Source organism: Silurus meridionalis, chromosome 20 (genome assembly GCF_014805685.1).
Source record: "Silurus meridionalis isolate SWU-2019-XX chromosome 20, ASM1480568v1, whole genome shotgun sequence".
Taxonomy (NCBI): Eukaryota; Metazoa; Chordata; class Actinopteri; order Siluriformes; family Siluridae; genus Silurus; species Silurus meridionalis.
In genome coordinates this window covers 6,858,141-6,882,511 of record NC_060903.1, presented here as the reverse complement: position 1 = coordinate 6,882,511, position 24,371 = coordinate 6,858,141, and the positions used below count along the sequence as shown (strand labels likewise).

Below are 24,371 nucleotides of genomic sequence, written 5' to 3'. Positions count from 1 at the left end.
TTGTGTTAAATCAAATCGAAATCGGATCGCACTGCATTGTAATAAGTGTGAATCGTATCGCAACGCTTACTATCGTATGGTAATGTATAATTTATCATTACCACCATTAGGTGGTGCCATTCTGCAAGTCTACATAGAACCCTAGACGTTTGAACGACCTGCGCGGGATACATTGCCAGTCGTTTCATTATTAACCACATCCCCAATATACATATTAACTTAGATGGTTAATAATGAAGCGACTGGCAATGTATCCCGCGCAGGTCGTTCAAACATCTAGGGTTCTATGTAGACTTGCAGAATGGCACCACCTAATGGTGGTAATGATAAATGCACAGCTCTTAGAAATACTGTATGTGAAGCGATGCCTTTCTATTTTAAACGAAAACAGAACATTGTAATAAAAAAAGCACAAATGTTAAATACAAAACTTTGAAACGAAAAAGCCAAAAAAGAAGATTAGATTAAGAATAAAATAAGCAAAGGAGCAAAATAGTAATAATATCAATATAACAAAATAAACTGCGTGCACGTTGTAAAAAAAATCCATATATTTAATAGAATATAATATTTAAACTGTAAACAAGAACATAATTTTTTTTTTATAAGAAAGAAAAACGTTAGGGTCTATTAACGTCACTTTCGTTCCCAGCTTTTGTTTCAGTGCTAGAAATAACGCCCGTGTGCCGCGGTGCATTGTGGGTGTGCGCGGAGAAGTAAAATGGCGGACTTGGCGAACGAAGGTAGGCAAATGGGGCGAAACAGCGGAGCCACTAAACCCAAAAATAAACGCCTTTGAGACTTGTATAAGCACGTGTGCGTGTGTTGTAAGAGTGTCGTTTTTTAGTTTGTAAGATTCGGGGTTGGTTTTATTGAGCCGGCTGTACATTTGGAGGGAATGTTTTAGCTAGCATGGTTAGCGATAACCTGGTTAGCTAGCAGAGGTGTTAGCTGTAGCGCTGGTTAAACAGCCTCCACGGGAGCTAGCTAATGTTCCGGGCCTTTCTGGTTTCTTTGATTTTTTTAGGCGGGTTCGGCTCTTTCACTAGTTTCACATTTATATTCATGTATTTGCTTCTGTGTAGGAACACAGGCGCACTTTTAATGGCAGACTCGCACGACTGAAAGCTTCGTAAATAAATCGTGTATGGTTTTATCATTTATATTTATTATTTAGCGATGAATCGGTGATGGCAGCTCCGGTTGAGTAAGTGCACGCTTTCTTACAAGCAGAGCTTTATGGATTATGATTATGAAGTATGATTGTTGTCAGGCATCAGTGATTCCGCTCTATTGTTGCTTTTGTATTATTTTGTAATCTGACTCAATCACCCTAGACAGGATTAGCTTTAAGCTAACGTTAGCTGGAGTCATCGATGTGCACTTGATCAAACCAAGACTCATATCTCTAACTCTTGACCATCTCCAACTCCACAGGTCAGATGAAATAATGGCATTTAGATATATTATATACACCGATCGGGCATAACATTGACATCAACCTTATGACCGGTGAAGTCAATACAATTGATTCTCTTCATAATGGCATGGATATATTAGGCAACAATGAACATTTTGTCCTGAAAGTCGATGTGTTAGAAGCAGGAAAAATGGGCAAGCGTAAGGATTTCAGTAAGTTTGACATTGTGATTGCTAGATGGCTGGGTCAGAGCATCTACACAACTGCAGCTCTTGGATGTTCCTGGTATGTAGTGGTCAGTATCAGTCTAAAGTGGTCCAAGGAAGGTACAGTGGTGAACCAGTGACCAGGCTTATGGATGCACGTGAGGAGCGAAGGCTTACCCGTGTGGTCCGATCCAACAGACGAGCTCCTGTAGCTTAAATTGCTGGAGAAGTAAATGCTGTTAAAGCTCGAGGGTCAGGACTGGTATAGCAGCAAAAGCAGGACCAACACAATATTAGGCAGGTGATCATAATGTTACGCCTGGTCAGTGTACATGCATATATACAGTACCAGTCAAATGTCAAAAAACTTCATCTTCAGTGTGTGTATGTATGTTTGGTTGGTTTTCCTTTATTTGGATTATTTTCAACATTGCACATTTAAAACTGAAGGCAGCCAAACTATATAAGAACACGCATAGACTTATGCATTAAACAAGCACCCAGGATATGTTTTCATATTTTAGATTGTCTGAAGTAGCAAGATGTAGCTTTGACAGCTTGACAAACCCGTTGAATTCTCTCGAGATGCACGAGGAAGTCATCTGGAATGGTTTTCAGCTCACAGGTTTGCCTTATCAAGAGTTTATTTGTAACACTTGTGTGTTTAGACCATCAGTTGTCTGCACAAGAGGAAACGCTGAGTACAGAGTCAATAGCCCTATTAGTGCTACTCCGAACTACTGTACAAATTCATGTTATGGCAAGAAACGCTTAACAGTTAAGTCAAGAGAAAGGACAGTTTATCATTACTTTAAGAATTGGAGGTCAGTCAATCTGATCACTTTAAATGTATCCCCAAGCGTAGTCACCAAAGCCATCAAACACTATGATGAAACAGGTTCTTATGAAGACCTGTGGAGGAAAGGAAGACAAAGAGCTACCTCTCCTGCAGAAAATAAGTTTATTAGAATTACCAGCCTAAGAAACTTTAAAAGAACAGCAAGCAGAAGAAACATTCTTGGGCCATGACACATAAGGAATTATTATATCAGTTGAAAACTGTCCTTTGGTCTGAGTCCAAATGCTAGATTTTTGGTTCTAGCTGCTGTCATTTTAGACGTAGAGAGCTTGAACGGACACTTTCCAAATTTCTGGTTCCCACTCTGAAGCTTGGAGGAGGAGGAGGAGGTGTGATGATGTGGGGGTGCAATGCTGGTGACACTGTTAATGATTTAGTTATAATTGAGGGCACACTCAACCAGCATTGCTACCACAGCATTTTGCAGCAACATCCCATCCCATCTGGTTTGCACATAATGGGACCATCATTTATTTTTATGAACAGGACAATGACCTCAAACACACCTCTAGGGTATTTAAGAGTTATTCATTCAGGAAGGAGAGTGATGGAGTGCTGCATCAGATGACCAGGTTTTCACAATCACCCAGTCTAAATTTAGTTAAGATGTTTTAGGATGAGTTGGACCGGAGAGTGAATGAAAATCAGCCAACAAGCACTCAAGAACTCGGGGAACTTTCATTCCAGGTGACTACATCATGAGGCTGACTGAGAGAATGCCAAAAATGTGCAAAGCTGTCAGCAAAGCAATAGGTGGCTACTTTGAAGAAAATATCATTTAACTCAACAATTCCATAGATGTTTTTTCATAGTTTGGATTTCTTCAGTATTTATGTACAGTGTGAATAAAACAAATAAGAACACTGAAGGAGAAGGCGTGTCCAAACATTTGACTGGTACTGAGTATATATAGTAATAGAGAATATATTAATACATTCTGATTAAGGTATAATGAAAATCCAGGCATTTTTGCACGAAGGTTAGTTGAGATCACGTGGCAGGTTAAGATCTCTCTGGGAACTTGTTTGAAAGCTACTACTTGGTACTTATCGTAGTAACTTCCTTGAATTTGAAATGTGCTTTCTTGTTCATTTAATGTTTTTTTTTTTCCTGCTTGTGATTTTAAGAAATAATTTTTTTGTACACAGTTAATTCATTTCTTGTGTGAGTAAATTTTTGCATAACTTTAAGACCTTGTAATCTAAGTACTGCATTTGACCTGTGGCTATCAGCATCTCCTTTACAGGCCAGTGCGCTGTAATGTTAGTTACTTGGGTAATGAACATTAATGCTGCTAAATCGGGCAGAGTGTAATGAAAACGCTTTCGCACATGCAGCTCTGGATTCGTTACTTTGTGGTGAGATCATTTTTTTTTTTGCATTGGCCAGTCTTAAAAAGTATTGCTGCAATATTATTGACTGCTTCTATGTATGGTGATGGAAAGGCTTTGTGTCTGGTGGGAGGAAATCGATAAACCAGTGTCTACTGGGCATCCAGAAACTACACTATATTAACAAAAGTATTGGGACACCGGACTTTCCCTGCCAAATGTGGTTCTTTTCCCCAGATTGTTTACACAAAGTTGGAGTTACACAATTGTATATGATGTATTTGATGTGATTTACTTAAACTATGAGCTGAACCCGTTCCAGCATGACATTGCTTCTGTTCATAAAGCAAGCTCCATGAAGATATTGTTTACATCGGTTGGAGTGGAAGATCTTGAGTGGCCTGCTACAGAGCTCTGACCTCAACTTTATTGAACATTGTGGGATGAATTGGAACGCTGACTGCACCCCAGACCTTCTCACCCTACAGCAGTACCTGACTTTTCTAACACCCTTGTAGCTAAATGAGCACAAATCTTCACAAGCACACTCCAAAATCTAGTGGAACATCTTCCCAGTTGAGTGGAGATTATTATAACTGCAAACGGGGACTAAATGTTGAATGGTGCATTTAAAAAGCACATGCCAATCTATGGCCAGGTGTCCACAAACTTATGCTCATATAGGGTTTCTTTCATAGACGTGCCTATCCAGGAGACAAGTCAACACCTACTGTTCATTTGTATTTCTGGTTTGCATTAAAAGCAACACTGAAGAAATTTAATGAAAAATGTATCCAGAGTATTTTGGTCAAAATACCCCCCAGTGGGGCCATGCATGTCTGAAAATAGGGTGGTAGGTGGAATGAAATGAATGTCACTTATGAGATTGTTGATTTGGTGATATCTAATTTTATAAACTTTTGTTAAAAAAAAAAAAAAAGCTTTGCATGCATGCCCGTGTTAGCTAGTATTTGAATTTAACCTTTGGTTTCTTTCATTTATAAAGGTGAAAGCCCAGTATTCAAACTTCGTTCAGTTGATTTGACTACTTGAACCTGGGTTGCCTAAAGAATTTATTTACCGATTAAAGATGCAAGTTTCTAAACTGATCTCTAGGCACAAACTCGGCTAAAGGGCAGAGCTGTAGTGCTGCAGAAGTGTAATAGTTCCTGCTATTTGTACCTCCATGCATGATTTGTAAATGAATGCTTAATGAAACGCCCACAACCTGGCCATTTATGTAACTGTTTATTTCATTTACTTCGCATTTTCTGTGCTCGGCGAACGGTACACGAAAAAAAACGTATGTGAAGTGTAGCAGCAAACAAAAGTATCAGTTTCGCTCTGAATCTGATAACTTGAGTAATAGTTGTAAAAGTGTTCGAAAGTGCTATGCTGAGATGTAGGCATGTCGGTTATTTGATTAGCGAGCTGTCAAAAGGCAGCAGTGTGCAAACTCGTCTGTCTACTTTCATATGGCATGGTCTGAGTGCCAGTTAGTGTCGTAGGTAATAAAATAAAAAAAAACACCTCCACCCCAACACTTTTGTTTACCAGTAGAGGTATATTAACATTTGTTTTCAAATGTAACTTTGGATTCTGGTGTAGTAGGTTCTTATGGTGTTTCTCCTTGCTCGTAGGTAATTTTAGAAAGCTTTACTCTTTGCAGAGCCGCAAGATTGAGGTTTTTTTAAGCATAACATTGGTGAGACCAGTAAAACCAGGAAGATCTCATCTTTTACACACAGTGTAGTATTTTATGCAGTGTGTATTTAAAAAGGTTCTTAACACCTAAATGTGCAAGTTTTTATGATCTAAAAATGAAACCAAAATAAATCATGTCTGATCTGTCTCCACCTTATGATAACCAATGAAATCAAGTGGAAAATAACACATTAGCTCAAATTTGTATAATGGTACACGTGGCAGTAAATTAACCAATCATATGCAAACTCCTGTGCAAAAGTCATGCAACAGTTATCAGTAAAGTGATTTGGGTGCTGCTAAAGATGTTTCTGTAGGATTTTTTTGACGTCTTTGTTTTGTCCGATGGCCAAAGAGTTTGCAATTTACGAAGACAATTTCACTGATGAAAGGTATCATTCAGGGGAACACCGTGAGACCATCAACATGTCAAGAAAATGGGACTCCAAAGTGACATGGCCAAGAACAGAACGAAAACTTATCAAGGAGGCAGCCAAGAGTCCAACGGCAAAGTTGAAGGAGCTGCAAGAAAATTTAGCGATTGCTGTTTGCTACAGCAATCGCTTATGTTCTTCACATGTATGAGCTGTAGGGTAGGATAGACCTTGAGTTTAACAAAAACCCATCCACGCCTGCATAAATCATGCCCAACCAGGCAGAAAAATATGTAACGGTCTGCTGAGACCAAGACAAACCGTTTTTGAACTTTAGATATGTTGATGCTAAATCATGAAATCGTAGCCCAAAGAGCACCATGTCCATGGGGAAGCATGATCGTGGCAACATTATGCTATTGGACTGCTTCCCTTCAGCAAAAACTTGGGCTTTATTCGAAATAAATCTCCAAGTATTAATATATTTACACCACTCTGTTAGACTGTTAGAACAATTTGACTTTTCCAGGATGCTTATGAACCAAAGATCAAATCCAAGTCAATAAGGTTTGGAGGCTTGTGCAATCCAGTGGATCTGACCTCAAAATTGTGATGCCATTACAAAGTATTTTAGGGCTGTCCACAGTGGTGTAACCGAGTTGATGCTGTAATTATTTATTTATTTTTATATCTTAAAAGTGAAACATCTTGCGGTTAGATTTTACTCGCTTCTATAGTGCATTAAAGGTAGAGATCTGGAGGTCTGCATTTATAACATGGTGGCTATAATTTTATATCTACTCTATAACCTTAAGGATGCCATTAACGCTGTTCCATGTGGTATTGATGGGTAGCTAAATTTGAGCTAAACCTCATAAAGCAGCAGATACCAATAATCAAGTTAAGTTTATTTCTATAGCGCTTTTCACAACAGACATTGTCTCAAAGCAGCTTTACAGAAATCAACAGTCAAGGTGGATGGTGTGCATTTATCCCTGATGAGCAAGATGTTATGAGGAAGAAACCTTGAGAGGAACCAGACTCAAAAGGGGAACCCATCCTCATTTGGGTGACGTCAAGAGTTTGATCATAGACATCAAGAGTTTGATCATAGACATCAAGAGTTTGATCATAGACATCAAGAGTTTGATCATAGACATCAAGAGTTTGATCATAGACATCAAGAGTTTGATCATAGACATCAAGAGTTTGATCATAATCGTCTGTGTGCAAGATGGAGCTGAGATTTTTGTGGAATTGCAACAAGCTTTTGAAATGAGATTTTCTCAATTTCTTGTTAATTGTATATGACACGATAGTTTGTGCAATTCTATGGTGCCTATAGTCTAAAATCCCCCCCCCCCTTTGTGTCTTTAGTTCCCTTTTTTTTTTTTTTTTTTTTTTTTTGGTCTAACACACAAAAATGCAAAAAAAAGACTTGCAACATATTTCGTCCCATCCTGTGGAGATACTATAAAATAGAGATTGGAAGAAAGTAGCAGATATTTTTGAGTTCTCTGGACATTGTATGTTGCTAGTAAAATTTCTTCGCTTACTTTTGCTAAGGTAATAAGAGGCACTTATTTACATCATAGGTTATTTTACGATTATTAGTTAGTTTTAGAAGCTATATAACTGTTTGAAATTTTGGCAAGTGCATCTTTGAAGTAATGCAGAATTGGTCACAAGAGACTGGTCACTTGCCAGTTTGAACATGATGAGTTAATTTTACATATTTATCGGCAGCTACCTGCCTAATATTTTGTAGGTTCCCCTTCTGCTGCCAGAACTGCGTTTCGCTAACTGGCATCAATATGTTGGCAACAGATCCTTCCAGTTCTAAAAATTAAGAAGTGCTGACTTTTCTTCATACCATTTGTGAACTATTATGTAGTGTGGAAGAGCACGTCAATAAGGAATATTGTTTACATGAAGGGGTATACTTGGACTTCAACAATGTTTAGGTAGCTGAAAAGTCCAGAACCCAAGGATTCTGAGCCGAACATTGTCCTGAGAAATCACTTTTCCTTTGTTGGCTTACAGTTTGTGCCACAGTAGCTCTTCTGTGTGATATGGATTAGACTAGCTGGCCTTTGCCATGACTCGGGTTGCTGGTTTACCAGTTGTTTCTCTTTGGGCCTCTTTTGCTATGTACTTCCACAAGGTCTGCTGTGTTGGAGATGCTCTGACCCAGTTGTCCAATGATCACAATTTAGCCATTGTTATGGTCTCACAGATTCTTACGTTCATCCAATTTTTGCTTCCAGTATATCAGTTTTGATCATTGATGGTTCACTTGCTGTATGATTTATATCCCATCCCTTGACAAATGTCATTGTAACAATTTAATCAATGTTGTTTACTCCATGTTAATGTTTTTAATGGTGTGTGTGTTCTGTATCTGTAATATACACAAACGGGCATTGCTGGAATTTTTGTTATCGTCTACATTTACACTAAGCCACATTGACTGAGCCTGGTCATTTATTCTCAGCTTTCATTTACAGCAGTTACAGCAACAGATGTATTACTACTGCTGTTAAAAATAACAGAGGGTCAGGTTGATCATGTGTCTTTGTTTATTTACAAATGTGACGTGTACTCTAATCCCTCTTAACCATGCCAGAGTTTTATTAGGACCATGGGTCATTTCAAGTGCGTTCAAAAAGAAAAAAGGTTAACTTTAGAAGTTACTAGAGGCGCTTTTAATTGTTAAGTGATTGTGATCTATGGAGTATAAAGTTTAAACAATTAGGCATTTGTCTGCTGCATTACAGCCAAAAATCTGCATTAAATGCATAATCAATAGAAAGCTGATATTGTTCATTTCCACAATACACATGATCACATTTGTTCATTACACCCCTATTAGTATTTGCGATTTAAAAATTTTCTTCGAAAGTTGACCGTTGAGTTGCTCACATTACATAATATCACAAATTAATTTTGCATCCAAGTGGCTGCCCTCCAAACCCCCTCTTCCCTCTATGTGAATAGGTCACCAATTTGTGAAATCTGAGAACATTTAGCAGAGCTCTAGCTCTGTCAAGCATGTTTTCTGTGATAAATGAAGGTGCAAGTACGGCAGTGCGAGTGTTTTTTTCTTATTGTTTGCATCAAATAAAAAATAAATTTGGTGATTCTTTCAAGCGAAGGAACATGTCGTCTGTATGCGTTATGTGAGACATTGCAACCTGAACACAACCCATCCATGGAACAACTGATGACAAGGCAAAAGACGTAGTGTTAAATGATGTATCCGATTTTCTGAGACATGTTTGGTGCACTCTGCTTGACCTGTCTGCATTTTTGTTATGACTATAGACATGAAATATGTTAATTTGTCAAATGATAATAAACCTGATCCTTTTTTTTTTTTTTTTTGAAGGAGAGAAGCCTGCCATAGCTCCTCCAGTGTTCGTGTTTCAAAAGGACAAGGCACAGAAGGTAGTTCTGATTGTTGATTACTTCATATCTTTCTCTCTATCTATTTATCTATCTATTTATCTCTCTCTCTCCTTTTTTTCTTTCTCTACCTGTCTGTCTATGCTGCATGGAGAGATGGACAGGTTTATGTTTTAAAGCCTGGATGCTCTCATAGTTGCTCTTGCCACAGATCTATGTGATCTCCACATGGATACTTTATGTAAATCTATTTAGCCACAATGACTTGCCTAACAAATTAGTTTGGCGAAATGGACTTTTCTTCGAGCCTGGTGATTAATTAGAGTTTGCTTTTGGTTTAATTTATTATAATTTGAGCTCAGGAAGGTTGATAGTGCAGGCAATTTGACACCCAGCGTAATATAAATTTTGTTTGTTCAAAGAAGTTATGGTTATGACCCTGTTAAAGTCTGTAGCGTTTTACTGGTCATGGCTTGTTGCATAGGTTGCTTTCGAAGCTGAATTTAATGGTGTCTAAATTATAAATAAAATCAATATCACGCAGAGGTTCCAATGCATCCCAGAGGGTAAATTCAGTTTAATAACAGTCAGCATGTGAACTGCATGTAAAGTGGTCCCAATGATCAGAAGCAACAAAAAGAAAAATTATTACTTTCCAGCCAGCAGAGGAATCTGTTCTGAATTTGGGAACTTGTGGTAATCTATTGCCACCACTGTCACCCATTACCATGGCAAGACACCCATGCTGGGATTGTGTAGCAAGTAGCAGGGAGTTATATGCCAGTGTTTTTTTTTTTTGTTTTGTTTTTTTGTTTGTTTTTTTGTCGGATTAAAAAAAGGTGATTTTTGACTTGAATGATGGTGGTACTGTTTGTGCTGTGGCCTCATCAGCCAATGGAACTGTACCTATGGTGACAAGATGGACCAGCTCAGCAGGGGGGATCATCACCACACAGTACGATCCAAATTCAGCTGACTGTTGGCACAGTTGACCGTATGGGACTAAGCAACACTTACTCAGTTGATTTAGTTACTAGCAGGAAGGTAATATTTGGCTTGTACTGTGATTTATTTAGCTTCTGCATATTTAGAGATGTTGGTTTTTTGGCCAGGTGACAATTCGGTTGTTTTTTTATTTGATTTCCTTGTCGGGAACCATATTAATTACCATATTATAGTTATTATTATGGTCCTGCTGTGTAGATGGTTGATAGGAGCATAATATCTGGAAATGTATTTGCAATCTTGTTTGCAGACTTGCAATTAAATGTTGTAGTTTATTTGTCTCTAATGCATGATTTTCTCCTTTCCAGCGATCTGCCGATGGGTCCAGTGCAGAGGATGGGGACGGTATGTCTGCTTTATTATCGGCTTCATCTTAAGGCACCTTTTCAGTTGCATGCTGCATTGTGTTAAAAGCAATGATCTTGAGTCGGGATGTCCCAATTGTCTTCTTAACAACTATTTGTTTAAAGAGGGCGACATTGAAAAACCCAAAGGAATCCTTGACCACTCCAGTCAAATTGGCCATGCAAAATATAAAGGCAATATAATAGATCCAGGTTAAAAGTGAGGCACTTAATGGATAGTTGTTTGTAATGTAGAATGTTTTATCAGTCCAGTAGATAAACCCTGACATCACATCAAAGAATTTCAGTTGGGTTGTGGTGGTGTGTGTTGTTTTTTTATTTTTTTATTTTTTATTTTTTTTTATAATTAGTTTATCTATTTATTTAGTTATTTTTTTGATGTTGCAACCTACAGGGTATATAGTTTAACCCGAGCTCAGGTGATTGACTATGTGGCATTGTATATGTTCTCCCTTTGACTTTGTGGGTTTCCTGGTCCCCCCCTAGTAGATTTGTTTCAGATTGCCCCAAGGTGAATGTGGGTGGAATGATCTGGTGTTTAATCTAATCTGTGCACCACATACACCAGATCCTGAACAGTTGCTATGGATTAGTTAGTCAATTAGAGTAAATCAATAGCACTATAAGAAATGGAGTTTCGGTGTCATCCAGATCAGGATGGGATCCTTTTTTAGTCTGGTTCCTCTCAAGGTTTCTTCTTATCACTAGGGATAAACCTTTGGGACTAATTTAAGATGCTAAAGTTTATACTTGCAATCTACTAACAATCAACTAATTGGATCCTGAATTTGGGTCTGGTTTAATGCTATGCACGCCTCTTGTATAAATGTATGTAATGCTGCCGTTATTTTGAATTATATTGGATTTGTCTTGTCTTTAGATTCAGACAGGGAGGACGGAGAATACTGTCCTCCAGTGAAGAGAGAGAGAACCTCGTCTTTAACACAGTTCCCACCTGCGCATTCAGGTAACGCAACAACTGTAACATCACTCGGATAAACTCATGATGTAATTTGATGTTTTGCTGCTCCTGTACAGTCTGAAAGCCATGATGTGGATTTATGTAAATGTCATGCAAATGCAAATATTGACCTGTCGGTGAGGAGCATCTTAATTCTTTCAGTTGTGTTTCTTCTTTACATTGCTACATGTTACTTGGCACTTCAGCTGTGTGTTATTCTGATGTGACTTCAGTTTGGTGCCGACGGTTAGCAAGCCATCTGTCAGAAATATTGGCTCATTGTGCTGCCGTAGTCACACTGTTTCTTCCTCTCTGTGTGTGTGTGTGTGTGTGTGTGTTTGTGTGTGTCTCCCGCTGCAGTTTCCAAGAATAATGTGTTTATGCCGTCAAGTTTCTGTCAGTCTCCAACAGGCAACTCAGACTCTGAGCCAGGTAAGAGCACTTGTGAAGATTTTACCATGTTACTGTGACTAATAAATACAAGTCAGTAGTTATAAGCTGTTTGCTCAATTTCCATCTTATTCTAGCTCATCGTTAGTTTGTACACTTATGAAATGAGCTTTATACTTAAAACGCACGTTTGCTTTGTTACAAAGAGGAGTCATTGTTCTCGATTTAATAGAATATGCATTGTAGAGCAACATCAGGTGCGTCATTGATTAATGACCTGCGCTGGGTACACTGAAACCAAAACCAGTTCACGTCACATAACCCGCATATTAAGAAGACATTCAGCCGGAATTTGACAAAATGCAGAGTAATCTGTTTTGAAATATAATCCGCTTGGAAATATCGTGTTTGCTTGTTTTGCTGTGGCTCATTTGACTCAGAACCCAGTCAAAGTACTTTAAATGGTGTTATTGTTTAATGTTAAACACATTACAGGCTATGATCAACAATGCAAACCGACTGCCAGGAGAAAATTTGCTGTTTAGTCTGTCAAATCATTTTTTATTTTATTTATTTTTTTCCCTTTTTTTATTTATTTTTATTTTTATTTTTATAAACACAGATGGTTTAAGCTGTGTTTGTAATTAATGCAGAATGTTGTTTGGACAAAGACATTTAGAATTTTATGTGACAATTCAAAAAAGAGCCAAGTTGATGCTCTATAAAGAAGTCAGTCACAGCTCGGTTCTGATGCAACATTGCACTTGTTAATTTTTTGCTGTTTGTTTTTGTATGCTGCATGGTTTGGATTTCATATTGTCTGTTTATTGAATTATATCGATGCATGTCCTTGTGATAATTTTCCTGATTAAGCTAGTTTTGTGCAGCAGAGGAAGGAAAGGATGAAAAGTAGTTTTGCTATTTTGAAACCTCTTGTCAGGACATGACCCATGTTTATGCTAAGTCGTGACGTGCCTTTTCATGTTTGTACAGCACCCAGAGAAAGTGTTTAGTGGTAAATTGAGGAAGTAGAGAGGAAACAAGAGAAGCTATTTCTATCTCTTCTCTCAGCAGCCAAACAGGAAGAACTAAAATATGCACAGTTATCATTTCCAAGAGCACAGGAATATAGGAAAGTAGGTTTCTGGGACCAAAGGGTTTTTTTTTTGTTTGTTTGTTGAGGAAGAATGTCATAAGGCCAATGGAGAAAAAGTTAAATGATCTAATCCTGCTTTTTTGTGTTCTTTGCTGCTTTGATTCTTTTAGAGGAGAAGCCAGTTGGATTTCGGTTGAAACCTCCAACTCTGATCCATGGTCAAGCGCCGAGTGCAGGTAAGGCTTACCCTTTCCATGCAGTGAGAGCGAGTTAAAAAAAATCTTAATGTTTATTTCAGCCAATAAGAAATGGGTGTCATATGCAGTGTGTAAGTTTAAAAGGTTTTATGCCAATTGTGGATGTATTTTACTTCTGGTGGTGATTATAATACCACCATGGATTAAAGTTCACTCTCCACCTGGTCACATGAAAATTCCAGTTAGCCAGTCAATAGAGTAGTGATATACTGGAAATGAGTCCCTGAGTTCGCCAAACATGTACACTATATGGACAAAAGTTGGTGGACACCAGACCATAAAATTCGTGTCTGCTTCTTAAACATCCCATTACACATTTAGTCCCATTCATATTATATCAATCTTTTGGGAAGATGTTCCACTCGATTTTGGAGTATGCTTGTGGAGATTTGTGACCATTCAGCATGAAGGGTTTTTGTAAAAATCTGGCACTCGTGTACAGTGAGAAGGTCTGGGATGCAGTCAGTGTTCCAATTCATCAAAAAGGTGTTCAGTAGGTTCGAGGTCAGAGCTCTGTAGCATGCCACTAAAGATTGTTCACGCCAACCCATGCACACCATATCTTCATGGAGCAGACTTTGTGCACAGGGGCATTGTCATGCTGGAACAGTCTTCAGTTCAAGTAAGGGCAAATTTTTATGGTACTGTATCCAAAGACATTGTATACAATTGTATTTTTATAGTAATGGCTTGGGGAAGGACTTGCATATACAGTTGTGTTCAAAATGATAGCAGTGTGTTAAAGTGAGTAAAGCTCAAAATCCTTATAACAACTTGTATTTCAATACACGCAAATGCATTGGGAACACTGCATGTTAAATTCTAAATCAAAACAAGATTTAGCTTTCTTGTGAATCACTGAACTAATATATAGTTTAGTATAACCGCGATTTCTGAGAACTGCTTTATATCTGTGTTGCATGGAGTCAACCAACCCTTGACACCTGTGAACAGGTATTTTATCCCTGAACGACTGCATTACACAACACAATTCCTCTGCATTTTGTGGTTTTGCCTCAGAAACAGCATTTTTGATGTCACTTCACAAGTTTTCAATCGCGTTAAAGTCCGAGGATTGGGCTGGCCACTCCATAACATTAATCTTGTTGGTCTGGAACCAAGATGCTGCTCGCTTACTGGTGTTTGGGGTCGTTGTCTTGGTGAAACACCCATTTCAAGTATTTTAATGTTTAACAATGTACTGTGGCTTGAATTCAGTGTTTTGGGGGTCGCCTGACAAACTGTCTGTTGCCACTAAACCCAAAAAGAACAATCTTGCTTTTATCAGTCAACAAAATATTGCGCCATTTCTCTTTAGGCCAGTCAATGTGTTCTTTGGCAAATTGTAACCTCTTCAGCACGTGCCGTTTTTTTCAACAGTGGGACTTTGCGGGGGCTTCTTGCCGATAGCTTGGCTTCACATAGACGTCTTCTAATTGTTACAGTACTCACAGGTAACTTTAGACTTTCTTTGAGCACCCTGGAGCCGAATATTGGCTGAGTCTTTGCAGTTTTGGCTATTTGTTCTTCGATCTGTTCGATTGGTAGTTTTCCGTTTTCTTCCATGACTTTCTGGTTTTGGTTGCCATTTAAAAGCATTTGATGTAATTTTAGCTGAGCAGCCTATCATTTTCTGAACTTCTTTGTTTTCCCCTCTATAATCAACCTTATAATCAAAGTACACTGTCCTTCTGAACAATGTCTGGAACAACCCATTTTACTCCGATTTTCAGAGAGAAATGCACAGTACATCATTTGCTGCCTTCATCCTTAAAGAAGGGACACTTTTTGGCACCAGTTTTTTCACAGAAAAATTGACCTCTCTAATTGACCTCCGAACTGCTATTATTTTGAACACACTCTTTTCATTCATTTACACAAAATCAGCAACATGCATGTCATTACTGTTGGGTCTGTTGGTTTTCTATTCCTACTAAAATATTTGCCATGCAGAAATTTAATTTCTATCAAAAACAGTGGTTGAACTGGTTAGTGATGTTGGACTTCTATTATTTTGAACACCACTGTATCTGGAAAAGTCGGGTATCCCAATACTTTTGTCCATATAGTGCATTTGATATACGCATTGAGATGGTTGTTCTTGTTTCATTTTCATTTAATTTTTAATGATTCTGTTTAAATTTAGATTAATTTCCTTCCTTTTTCGGAAGTAGAACAATGTTTGATTAATTAGCTTGACCTCACACTGGAAATGTGACACTACGTCTGCAATTAGTGCTTTGTGCGATTTTCATTTGCCAACACAACACAGTTTCTGTTCTGCTTGGTCAGATCCAGATTGTGATGTATTTTGCCAAAAAGCTGTATTTTTGTTTTTCTGTATTTTGGAGATCTGACTAGCTTTAGTAGTAAAGTCTTTCCTTGTGCGCCATATATTAAAAAACAATATACAAATAAAATTGAGTATGTCTAATTTGATGTATAAATTGTCTGTCTCCATACCTATAATATTTATACACAGTAAGCTGTTAAGTTTCAGTTGCTTTTGAATGCAAGAACGCTTAGAAATATAGCAATTAGGCTTGAACTGTAGTTTTTGGTGTAGATTTCTAGCCTTTGGCTGGCTGTTATAGGATGTTCGGTTTCCGTTCCAATCCATTAGTAGGCTGTTTTTCAGGTGTACCCAGTCAGAAACCTAAGGAGCAGCAGCGCAGCGTACTGAGGCCTGCAGTCCTACAGGCTCCACCCACCAAGACCCTTTCCGAGTCCAGCAAGAGCAGTAAGTACACCCACACTAGGCTGTTTGTCCCCCGGTGTCCTTTACTGACATACAACAGATTCACCGCATCAGTGCTGGGAAGAAATGATAATTAAATGACCTGAATACTCTCAAAGTAACTTTGTCGAACATGATTTTGTTATACTGTAGGGTTGAATGAGAAATCTCATTCTATGTTGGTTAAGCTTAGTGGGCATGTTTGTAGTCTCTCTTTCCATGTTGTGACTGTAGTAATGACACAAAGTGAGCAAGTGTCTGTTTAAACTTTTTGTCTATTATAAACATGTAGCAGTTGCATGAAAAAATAGTATCCACTGGTAATGTGTATAGCGTTACTGTCTAATACTTATTTATGGATATGGTTTATATATGTGGTGAGGGAAGACATGTAGGTTGTTAATTTGAAAGCAGCAGATGTAGAGGACTGATTAGTATGGAGACGAATGATCTGTGGTGGCGACCCCTAATGGGAGGAGATGAAAGATGATTGCTGAACTTGCATACAAGAATATCTGTGAAAACTAAACGCATTTAGTAATATGGCAATAACATGCACATCAAAATGCAAATATGAATATAGAGATAAAAAAAAAAATGTATGCATAGCATGCTGCTGTTATTAGAATGGCATTTACTAATAAAGTTTTCCTAACAGACTCAAGCTGTGGAACAAATGGAGTGGGCAAGTTTTCAGAGGCAGCTACAGAAGGCCGGGGGATTTTCCTGAACAACACAGAGAGCTCAGAAAAATCACCGGTGAGTCTTTTTTTCTGTTATAAAATCAAAACAGGATCATGAACACACAAACTTTCACTTGTTTTTCATTTGAAGGTTTATGTGCATTTAATTTCAAATCGGTAAACAACTGCTAGTAAATTTTTACTCAAACAGTATCTAATAATTCCCTTATTTTAGCTCCGTTTGTGTATATTACATTGCATCATTGTTTTGTTGACCTGTTAGCCTTCGGCACAGATTTTGGGACTCTCGGCTGAAAATGCCCTACCTAAATTTAAATGTTAACAGTTCCTGATAAAAGTGTGCTACATACACAATTTAGATATCTTTGGAAAGAAGACACTTTGATGACTGACAGTAAAGCGCAAAGTTGATATTGCTCAAAATGATATTACGTTACAGATGAAGTGCCATGGATATACATTTCCTGCATTGTACATTATTTTTATTTCATATATAAATACATTAAATCAGTCCTGGAGCAATCCAGAAAAGTACTAGGTTGAAAGCCACATATCTCATGAGTTTATATTTAAAATTTTAAAAAGACTTTAATGACATGAGTTTCCTACAAACATTTATCTGTGACTATTTCCGATCCTTTTCTTCCTCCCCCTGTTTGAGAGCCACCTGCTAAACTCAGGTAGCTATTCATACAGTCTGCATAGAAATGAATGGCTGACCATTAAAGGCTTTTGTTAAACATGTTTGGCTATTTATATTGATTTGGCATTCATATTGATGGCCAGGTAGCCAGACAAGCTATTGTTTTACAGTCATGGCCATTCATATTTATGTCCGGCCATTTCAGTCTCAACAATACACACACACACACACACACACACACACACACACACACTTTTCAAGCAATTCTCCTATAAAAACAAACGGGCTTACAGATGTAAAATAGCATTTCCATGCAGATCTCCAAGTCTCTGTTTTTACTTCACCCCCAAGAATATATTCCACATTGCTGCTTTGTGCAAATCTCAGATAAAACAACCTTTTTGTCTGTCTGTTTTTTCCCCTTGTTTTCTTTTTTCTTTTTTTTTGTGTGTAAAGAAAAAAAAAGTCCGGTTAGCATGAGCTATAAACAGCTGTTTGTGGCGAACTGAGAGCTGCATCACTTCCTGGTTTGTCACAGCACGTGCTGCTTCGGCCAGTAAGAGTTTGTAAAGAATAATAAAACTAAGACTTGCACGCGGGGAATAAAATCCTCCCATATATCGTTAGAATCCTGCATTTTTTGGCTACATTTTCCATCAATAATTTTGTTTCGACAATGCTGCTGGCTGGAAGGTTTGAAATGATAGGTGGTGCAGAATAAAAACGTCATGGGGCCTGCCTATAGTAGCGACCTAACCCAAAATTCCTCCTCTTTTATTTTATTATTTTTAATTTTTTTGTGGTCTCAAGCGTTGTGTAACACTATATTCTACCAGCCATATTTGGTATTTTTTTTACCAGCAAGATGTCGTTTTTTTTTAATGCAAATGTTATTCGGAAACATATACACACATACCAGCCGAAGTTTTGTGACACTAACAAAGAAATGACAATCTAAATTACAACACTATTGTTTGGTTGGAGCAAAAATGCTTTACGGCATGTTGTTCAGTGGAGATTTATCGTTCCTAATAAACCAGGATTAGCAGCAGTGGATGTTTGTGACTCGTTATTACAATAATAATGTTAGTGCATTTTTTTAATGCATGTTGTTGTTGTGTACTGCTTACACACACACAGTGATGTGAAATCGCTGCTTGAGGCTTAGAGCTTTAGAATGATGTAGCCTGGTTACTCTTCTCCCTTTTTTTATTGACAATTGGATATCGGTCGCGCGGGTGCGGCGCTGACGACCAAGGGGTTAAATTCAGTTGCTGAAATGTAACTTTTCTTATGCAGAAGAAAGACAAGGACGAAGGAGAGGATGAAGTAGGAAAGACAGAGGAAAGTGCACAGAAGAAGGATGTGGTCGTTGACCCCGGTTTCGTGTTTGGGCAGAACATCAAAGATAGGGCAAAGGTCAGGACATATTTGTGGGCACTTTTCCAAGTGACAATCCCTTACGATTCTGTATTAAATTTGGAAATCCTGTTGTCTCTGCAGGTGGATGAGAACAGCACAGCCAGTGAATCTAAAGACGCCACACAGGACTCTCAGTCTGGAAGTACAAATTACTTCTTGCAGTACATGGGCACTCCAAGGTAATTCCCATTTACCCGTTTTCCTTTATACATGTTTATTTCTGTCTTTTACATTCTGATTTAACTAGCAGGTTGTCAGTATTTGTCTAATCCTGTGCATTTTTTGGCTTCCCAGCTCTCTAAATGCAACGAACAACACAGACAAAGGAGCCAAGTTTGTGTTCGGCCAGAACATGTCAGAGAGAGTGCTGGTAAGATGGATTTCTGCAAAAATGTTGGCACAGCCTAATAGTTCTGGCTTCTAAAAATATTAGAAAAACAAAATATCAGCATGCTGTAGTTTTCTTAGCAAGCTGACATGAATGAATCTAAAGATTATGTTTGTTTGCATTTCAGAGTCCTCCAAAAGGCGGTGAATCAACAGCAGAGGGCTGTAAAGACATAGCTTCTCCACCAGAACCCTCGTCACAGGAGACCACCCCAGACAAAAGTGAGTTCTCTTGGTTTTTAGTTTTAGATACATAAAATATTATCCTAAAAGCACTCCTCTGGGGTCTTTTAAACTAACAGACTACACAAATCTGGGCTAGAAGAAAATCTGCTTCTATTTCATGCGATTTGTATGTATTTCTACTGGCTAGAGAAGGCGGTTCTGTTTTTTGACGCACACGACGTTACAAATAAGAATAAAGCCTTTTGATTGCAGTGAATGTCAATGTGAATGTTACAACCTGAGCATTATTTTAATAGGGATTAGATTATTACTGATTACTGAATACTGGTTAAAAATGAATACACAGTGTTGTAAATTGACTAAAAATAAAAAATCCTAATATTAAAAAAAAATATATATACACATCCCTTTGCTCTAATCCTATTCAAGGTGCATCTGAATACTGTGTGTGTCCAGATCACAGCGTGACAGAATCTCTAGAGGAATCGGCAGCAGCGTACACCAAAGCCACGGCCAAGAAGTGCATTTTAGAGAAAGTGGAGGTCCGCACCGGGGAGGAAGCAGAGAGCAATGTGCTTCAGGTAAACTGTTGGTTCCTGATCCGGCGCAGAAAACACTTGTGCTTTATACGTCTGTGCAGCGTATAAGGGAATGTACCCGATTTGTTTGACTGGTCATATTTTACATTCCTGGAAAGCATCTGTTATTGATTTGGTCCAAAAAGTGCAGAACGGACCTCTGAGTTGTCAGCACATGTGAGAATATCAGCTTTGAGTTGAAAATGTGCATTTATTGTTTTCTCTTGTCTTGCTTGTGATCCACAGATGCAGTGCAAGCTGTTCGTGTTTGACAAACCAGCTCAGTCGTGGATCGAGCGAGGCCGAGGGCTGCTAAGACTCAACGACATGGCTTCTACCGACGATGGCACACTTCAGTCAAGGCTAGGTCAGATCAGAACTCCACTATGTGAACAAATGTTTGTGGACACCCGACTAAGATACTTATGTGCTACGTAAACATCCAATTCAACATTTATTCCAATTCTGCTTTTTACATTAGTAAAATCCGGTACTTTTGCAGGCTGAGGAGGCCCCAGGTGCCGTCAGCGTTTTAATTAATTACAAACGCGTTTATCAAGGTTTAGGTCAGAGCTTAGACTCTACACCATGTAAACCATATCTGCATGGAGCTAGCTTTGTGCACAGGGAGATTGTCATGTTTGAACAGGTTTAGGTCTCTTATGGTCACAAGTTTAATGCTACTATGTTGTTCCAACGTTGTGCTAAGAGTCACCTATGGCTGGAAAAGTCAGGTGTCCCAATTTTGCATATGTTCTGTATTTTGTTGCTTTTATTGAGTATATTAAAACCAGAAGCACATTTTTCATAATAGCAATGTCGCTTCTTATTCTTTGTCTTTACCTTTTTTTTCCCTTTCCACTTGTTCATCAGTGATGCGCACCCAGGGTAGTCTGCGGCTGATTCTGAACACTAAGCTGTGGGCTCAGATGCAGGTGGACAAGGCCAGCGAGAAGAGCGTCCGCATTACTGCCATGGACACAGAGGACCAGGGAGTGAAGGTCTTCCTTATATCGGTATGCTCTGTGCCTGTGTGTCAGTTACTATTCCGAGAGAAGCAGATGGTGTTTGTTTTGACTACAAGCGTTTTTACTTGGTCATTAGGTTTTAGAACGCATACTAGAACGTATACAGCATGAAATTGCTATTGTTTCAAGGATGTCGGTTGCTATTTAATCCACTTAGTCTGTATTGTTTTGTAGTCTGCTGAGATTGTGTAAGATTAGTTTCATCTAAACACAGCTTGGTTATACACAAAGGAATGCAGTAAATCTTTCCTTGTCTGTTTCCTATAAATCCCTATTAGTGTAAAACGACAGCTTGTTTTTAGAAAGGCTCAAACATTTTCCAAATTGAAGAACAGAAACTGAAAACAGTATTGCAGCAGTTGCAGTATTGGGTGAACCCTACACATCAGTTGATTTGAACAACCTTTGAGGGAAAATCTATTTTATTCCCATTAACAGCTGGCTTCAAGACAAGTCGGTCAGTTGGCCAAGAGACAAGTTTTGTGTCCAGATTTTACTTGTTTTTTTTTTTTTTTTTTTTTTTTTTTTTTTTTTTTGCACTACAGAATAAACATAATGATCTTAATGCCAGGTTTGAGCTTTAACTGCACCTGTACCTGTGTCTTTACACTTCACTGATGACGTGTGTAAAACAGAAGTGTTCGAAGCGAATATGCAAACATTTTGCCTTGGGATAATGTTTCTACGATGCTGTCTGTCGTGCTGATTGTGAATTTCCTCCCGCAGGCCAGCTCGAAGGACGCAGGACAGCTGGCAGCAGCACTCCACCACCGCATCCTGGCCTTGCGGAGTCGCGCCGAGCAAGAGGCAGAGAGCACAGTCGAGCCGCCCCACCCAGAGATCACGCAATCCAATGAAGATGACAGCGATGATGATGTCGAGCTTGCTAAAAACAACAACAGCAGCAGCAGCAGCAGCAGCAACAGCAGCAGCAGCAGCAACATCGCCCCTACAGGAAATACCACCGTCAGCGGTACAGTTCTCTCCGTCTTCTGCTTCCCTTCACACTGTTGATTATCTGTTTAAATTGAAATTAGTTAGCAACGGTCTATAAAAACGAACGCAAATAAAACAGATTTATAAGAATGTGCTATTTATCAAAAAAAAAGAACAATTCAATATTGAAGTATTAAAGCTTTCTGTAAGGTGTCTCCAGTGTCAGAGCTTTTTAACAGCCAGCTTTCTGCCCCTGAAGGATGTTGCCTCTTAAGGGTTTTTTAAAATGATTAATTATGGGCTGTCATTGGAAAATACCCAACTTCAAAGTGGTGTGATCCAGTCTGATGAAATGGAGCACACCCCATTAAAATGAACTTGCTTGTTATAACTATATAAAAACCGTAATTCAGGGTATTTATGTATAAATGTGTTCTTTAAAAAAAGTGTATCTTTCTTTTATTTTGACATTTTAAAGCTTATAGTGGCTGCTTGTTGAGGAGTGTGTGGAGGATTTTTTTCCTTTAAATAAATTCACTCGTGCGGAGTTGTTTCTTTGTTATAAAAATACAAAAATGTAAAAATTGGGCATGCAAGGTGTAAATTGGGTAAATCAACATTTGTATTGTTTTTAATGAAAATTGCAGATGGCATGTTGACAACCATGCTTTAAAAATGAGACATTTTGTTTAGTTGTGAAGAGATAAGCATCTAGAATATAATGAATCAAATTTTGTATAATAATTAAATGATATCTGCATAAATTAAATATCCAAACATTGAAAACAAGCATTTGAACATAGTAAAGCCGCAGTAAATCACGTTTGAAGGCAGATAAGTTGTTGTAGACAAATGCTATAAAAAGAGAATTGGACAAGGAAATGCAAGTTAACAGGCTTAAATAAAAAAATAAAAATATACATTGGTGTACAAATGCATAAGTATTGGCTGAAAACCACAACAGTGACTAAAATGTGATCGAGGATTATACAGTTTTTGCCTACTGTGCTGATGTTTCGCCTTCATCCGTCGACCGTGTACTCTGCTCCATTTTCAAGCGGCTGTGTTATCTTAGCGGCATGCTAAACCCGTAACTTGAGCAGCACAACTAATTGATAACAGCATTTGTTGTCAACGAATTTCATTATCGATTATCATCGATTAGTTGTTGCAACCCTAATATATAACCATGGGTCCAGCTTTTGGCAGTCTATCATTGCGATTCAGTTTGTGGTGTTTGAAACTAAACCAGTATATATTTTTTTCTTAATATTTCTGTCAGTCATTGCCCTGCTTTGGATGTGTATTAATAATCTGTCATATAAAATATCAGCATAAGAAAGGGTATTATTATTTAGATCATCACCAAAAATCAAATAAAGAAAAATTCTCCTACTTGGACTTTAAGTCCCATATTGTGACTGCAAGCTACCATAAATATTTTATAATCTGAAACTATAACACTTTTTTTTCCCTCCTCCATCAGGCACTTCTGAAACCTCTGCTGAGGCACCAGCAGCTGAGAGCACATAACATCCTGGTCAGCTGCCTGTCTAAAAACTGCTCTACAGGGTTTTTCTTTTGTGCAGGCATCTGGGTGGACAGCCTTAACCACCGCAACTCTTTCAGCCCAGCGCTGTGGGTCCTTCAGCTCCAGCCCTGTAGCAGAGCTCCAGCGTCTCTCACTTAAAACTCGTAGTTCATTTTATTTTTTTCCCCCTTCCTACATTCATCGTGAATCTGGAATTCAATATTTTTGTTTTTATCATTTTGTTTGCTTTTTTTTGTTTTGTTTTAGTTTTCCAGGACTGCAAACAAACAAAAAAACGAAGAAAAAAAAAACAAAAAAAAACAAAGAGAAACAGACTTTTCCATTTAAGGTTTTGGACTTGGCTGCTCATCATATTGATGAGTGTGAGGGTATTCCGCTCTCTGTGTTAAGATACGGCACATGTCACAGCTGCAACTTCTACCACAGGATTTATCTTTTACTTTCTTGCTGTCCCCTCCACCCGCTGTATTATTTTTTTTCTCCTAAGCTCTTGTGCTCGGTTGCAGACCACCACTGTATGACTTTACTGCTCAAAAAAAAAACGATCCAACCACCGTTCAGTAACTTTATACCCTCAACCCAAATCCTCACTGGACCTCAATCATTCTCTTCTTCTTCTTTTTTTTTTTTTTTGGTATCTGAGTCTAACTCATTTCCAGTGGTTCGTTTCCCTTAAACCAGTACTTCTACTAGTCTGCTATGATGGTAGTTAGATCTCTTATTGATATAATGAATAAAGGACTAAACCAACAAATGGACTGTGATATTGTGGATCTGTGCTTCTCCAATGTTCCACCAGTGAGAAGAGAAAAAAGTAAAAGGGAA

General features: G+C 38.3%; 1 protein-coding gene across 5 annotated transcripts; it reads left to right on the top strand.

Moving 5' to 3' along the window:
• The first annotated feature begins 669 nt into the window (after positions 1-669).
• ranbp3b (RAN binding protein 3b) lies at positions 670-24,300 on the top strand. Of its 5 annotated transcripts, none has more exons than XM_046876220.1 (17): positions 670-743; positions 9,283-9,341; positions 10,613-10,649; positions 11,550-11,636; positions 11,991-12,062; positions 13,287-13,352; positions 16,012-16,113; positions 16,769-16,869; positions 18,757-18,876; positions 18,961-19,058; positions 19,174-19,249; positions 19,395-19,488; positions 19,909-20,033; positions 20,277-20,397; positions 20,904-21,046; positions 21,785-22,031; positions 23,481-24,300. In XM_046876220.1, the coding sequence occupies exons 1-17, from the start codon at positions 722-724 to the stop codon at positions 23,525-23,527; spliced, it is 1,617 nt and encodes a 538-aa protein (XP_046732176.1). In that variant the 5' UTR covers positions 670-721; the 3' UTR covers positions 23,528-24,300. The 5 variants fall into 5 exon arrangements, with proteins under 5 accessions (XP_046732176.1, XP_046732171.1, XP_046732172.1 ...); XM_046876215.1 differs by having other exon boundaries at positions 16,000-16,113; positions 19,882-20,033; XM_046876216.1 differs by having other exon boundaries at positions 693-743; positions 19,882-20,033.
• The last annotated feature ends 71 nt before the right edge of the window (positions 24,301-24,371 follow it).

Coding starts and splice junctions, on each gene's coding strand:
- ranbp3b (XM_046876215.1), top strand. CDS start 722: ATGGCGGACTTGGCGAACGAAG. Junction 11,637..11,990: donor GTTCCCACCTGCGCATTCAG/GTAACGCAACAA, acceptor CTCCCGCTGCAG/TTTCCAAGAATAATGTGTTT. Junction 21,047..21,784: donor TGAAGGTCTTCCTTATATCG/GTATGCTCTGTG, acceptor TTCCTCCCGCAG/GCCAGCTCGAAGGACGCAGG.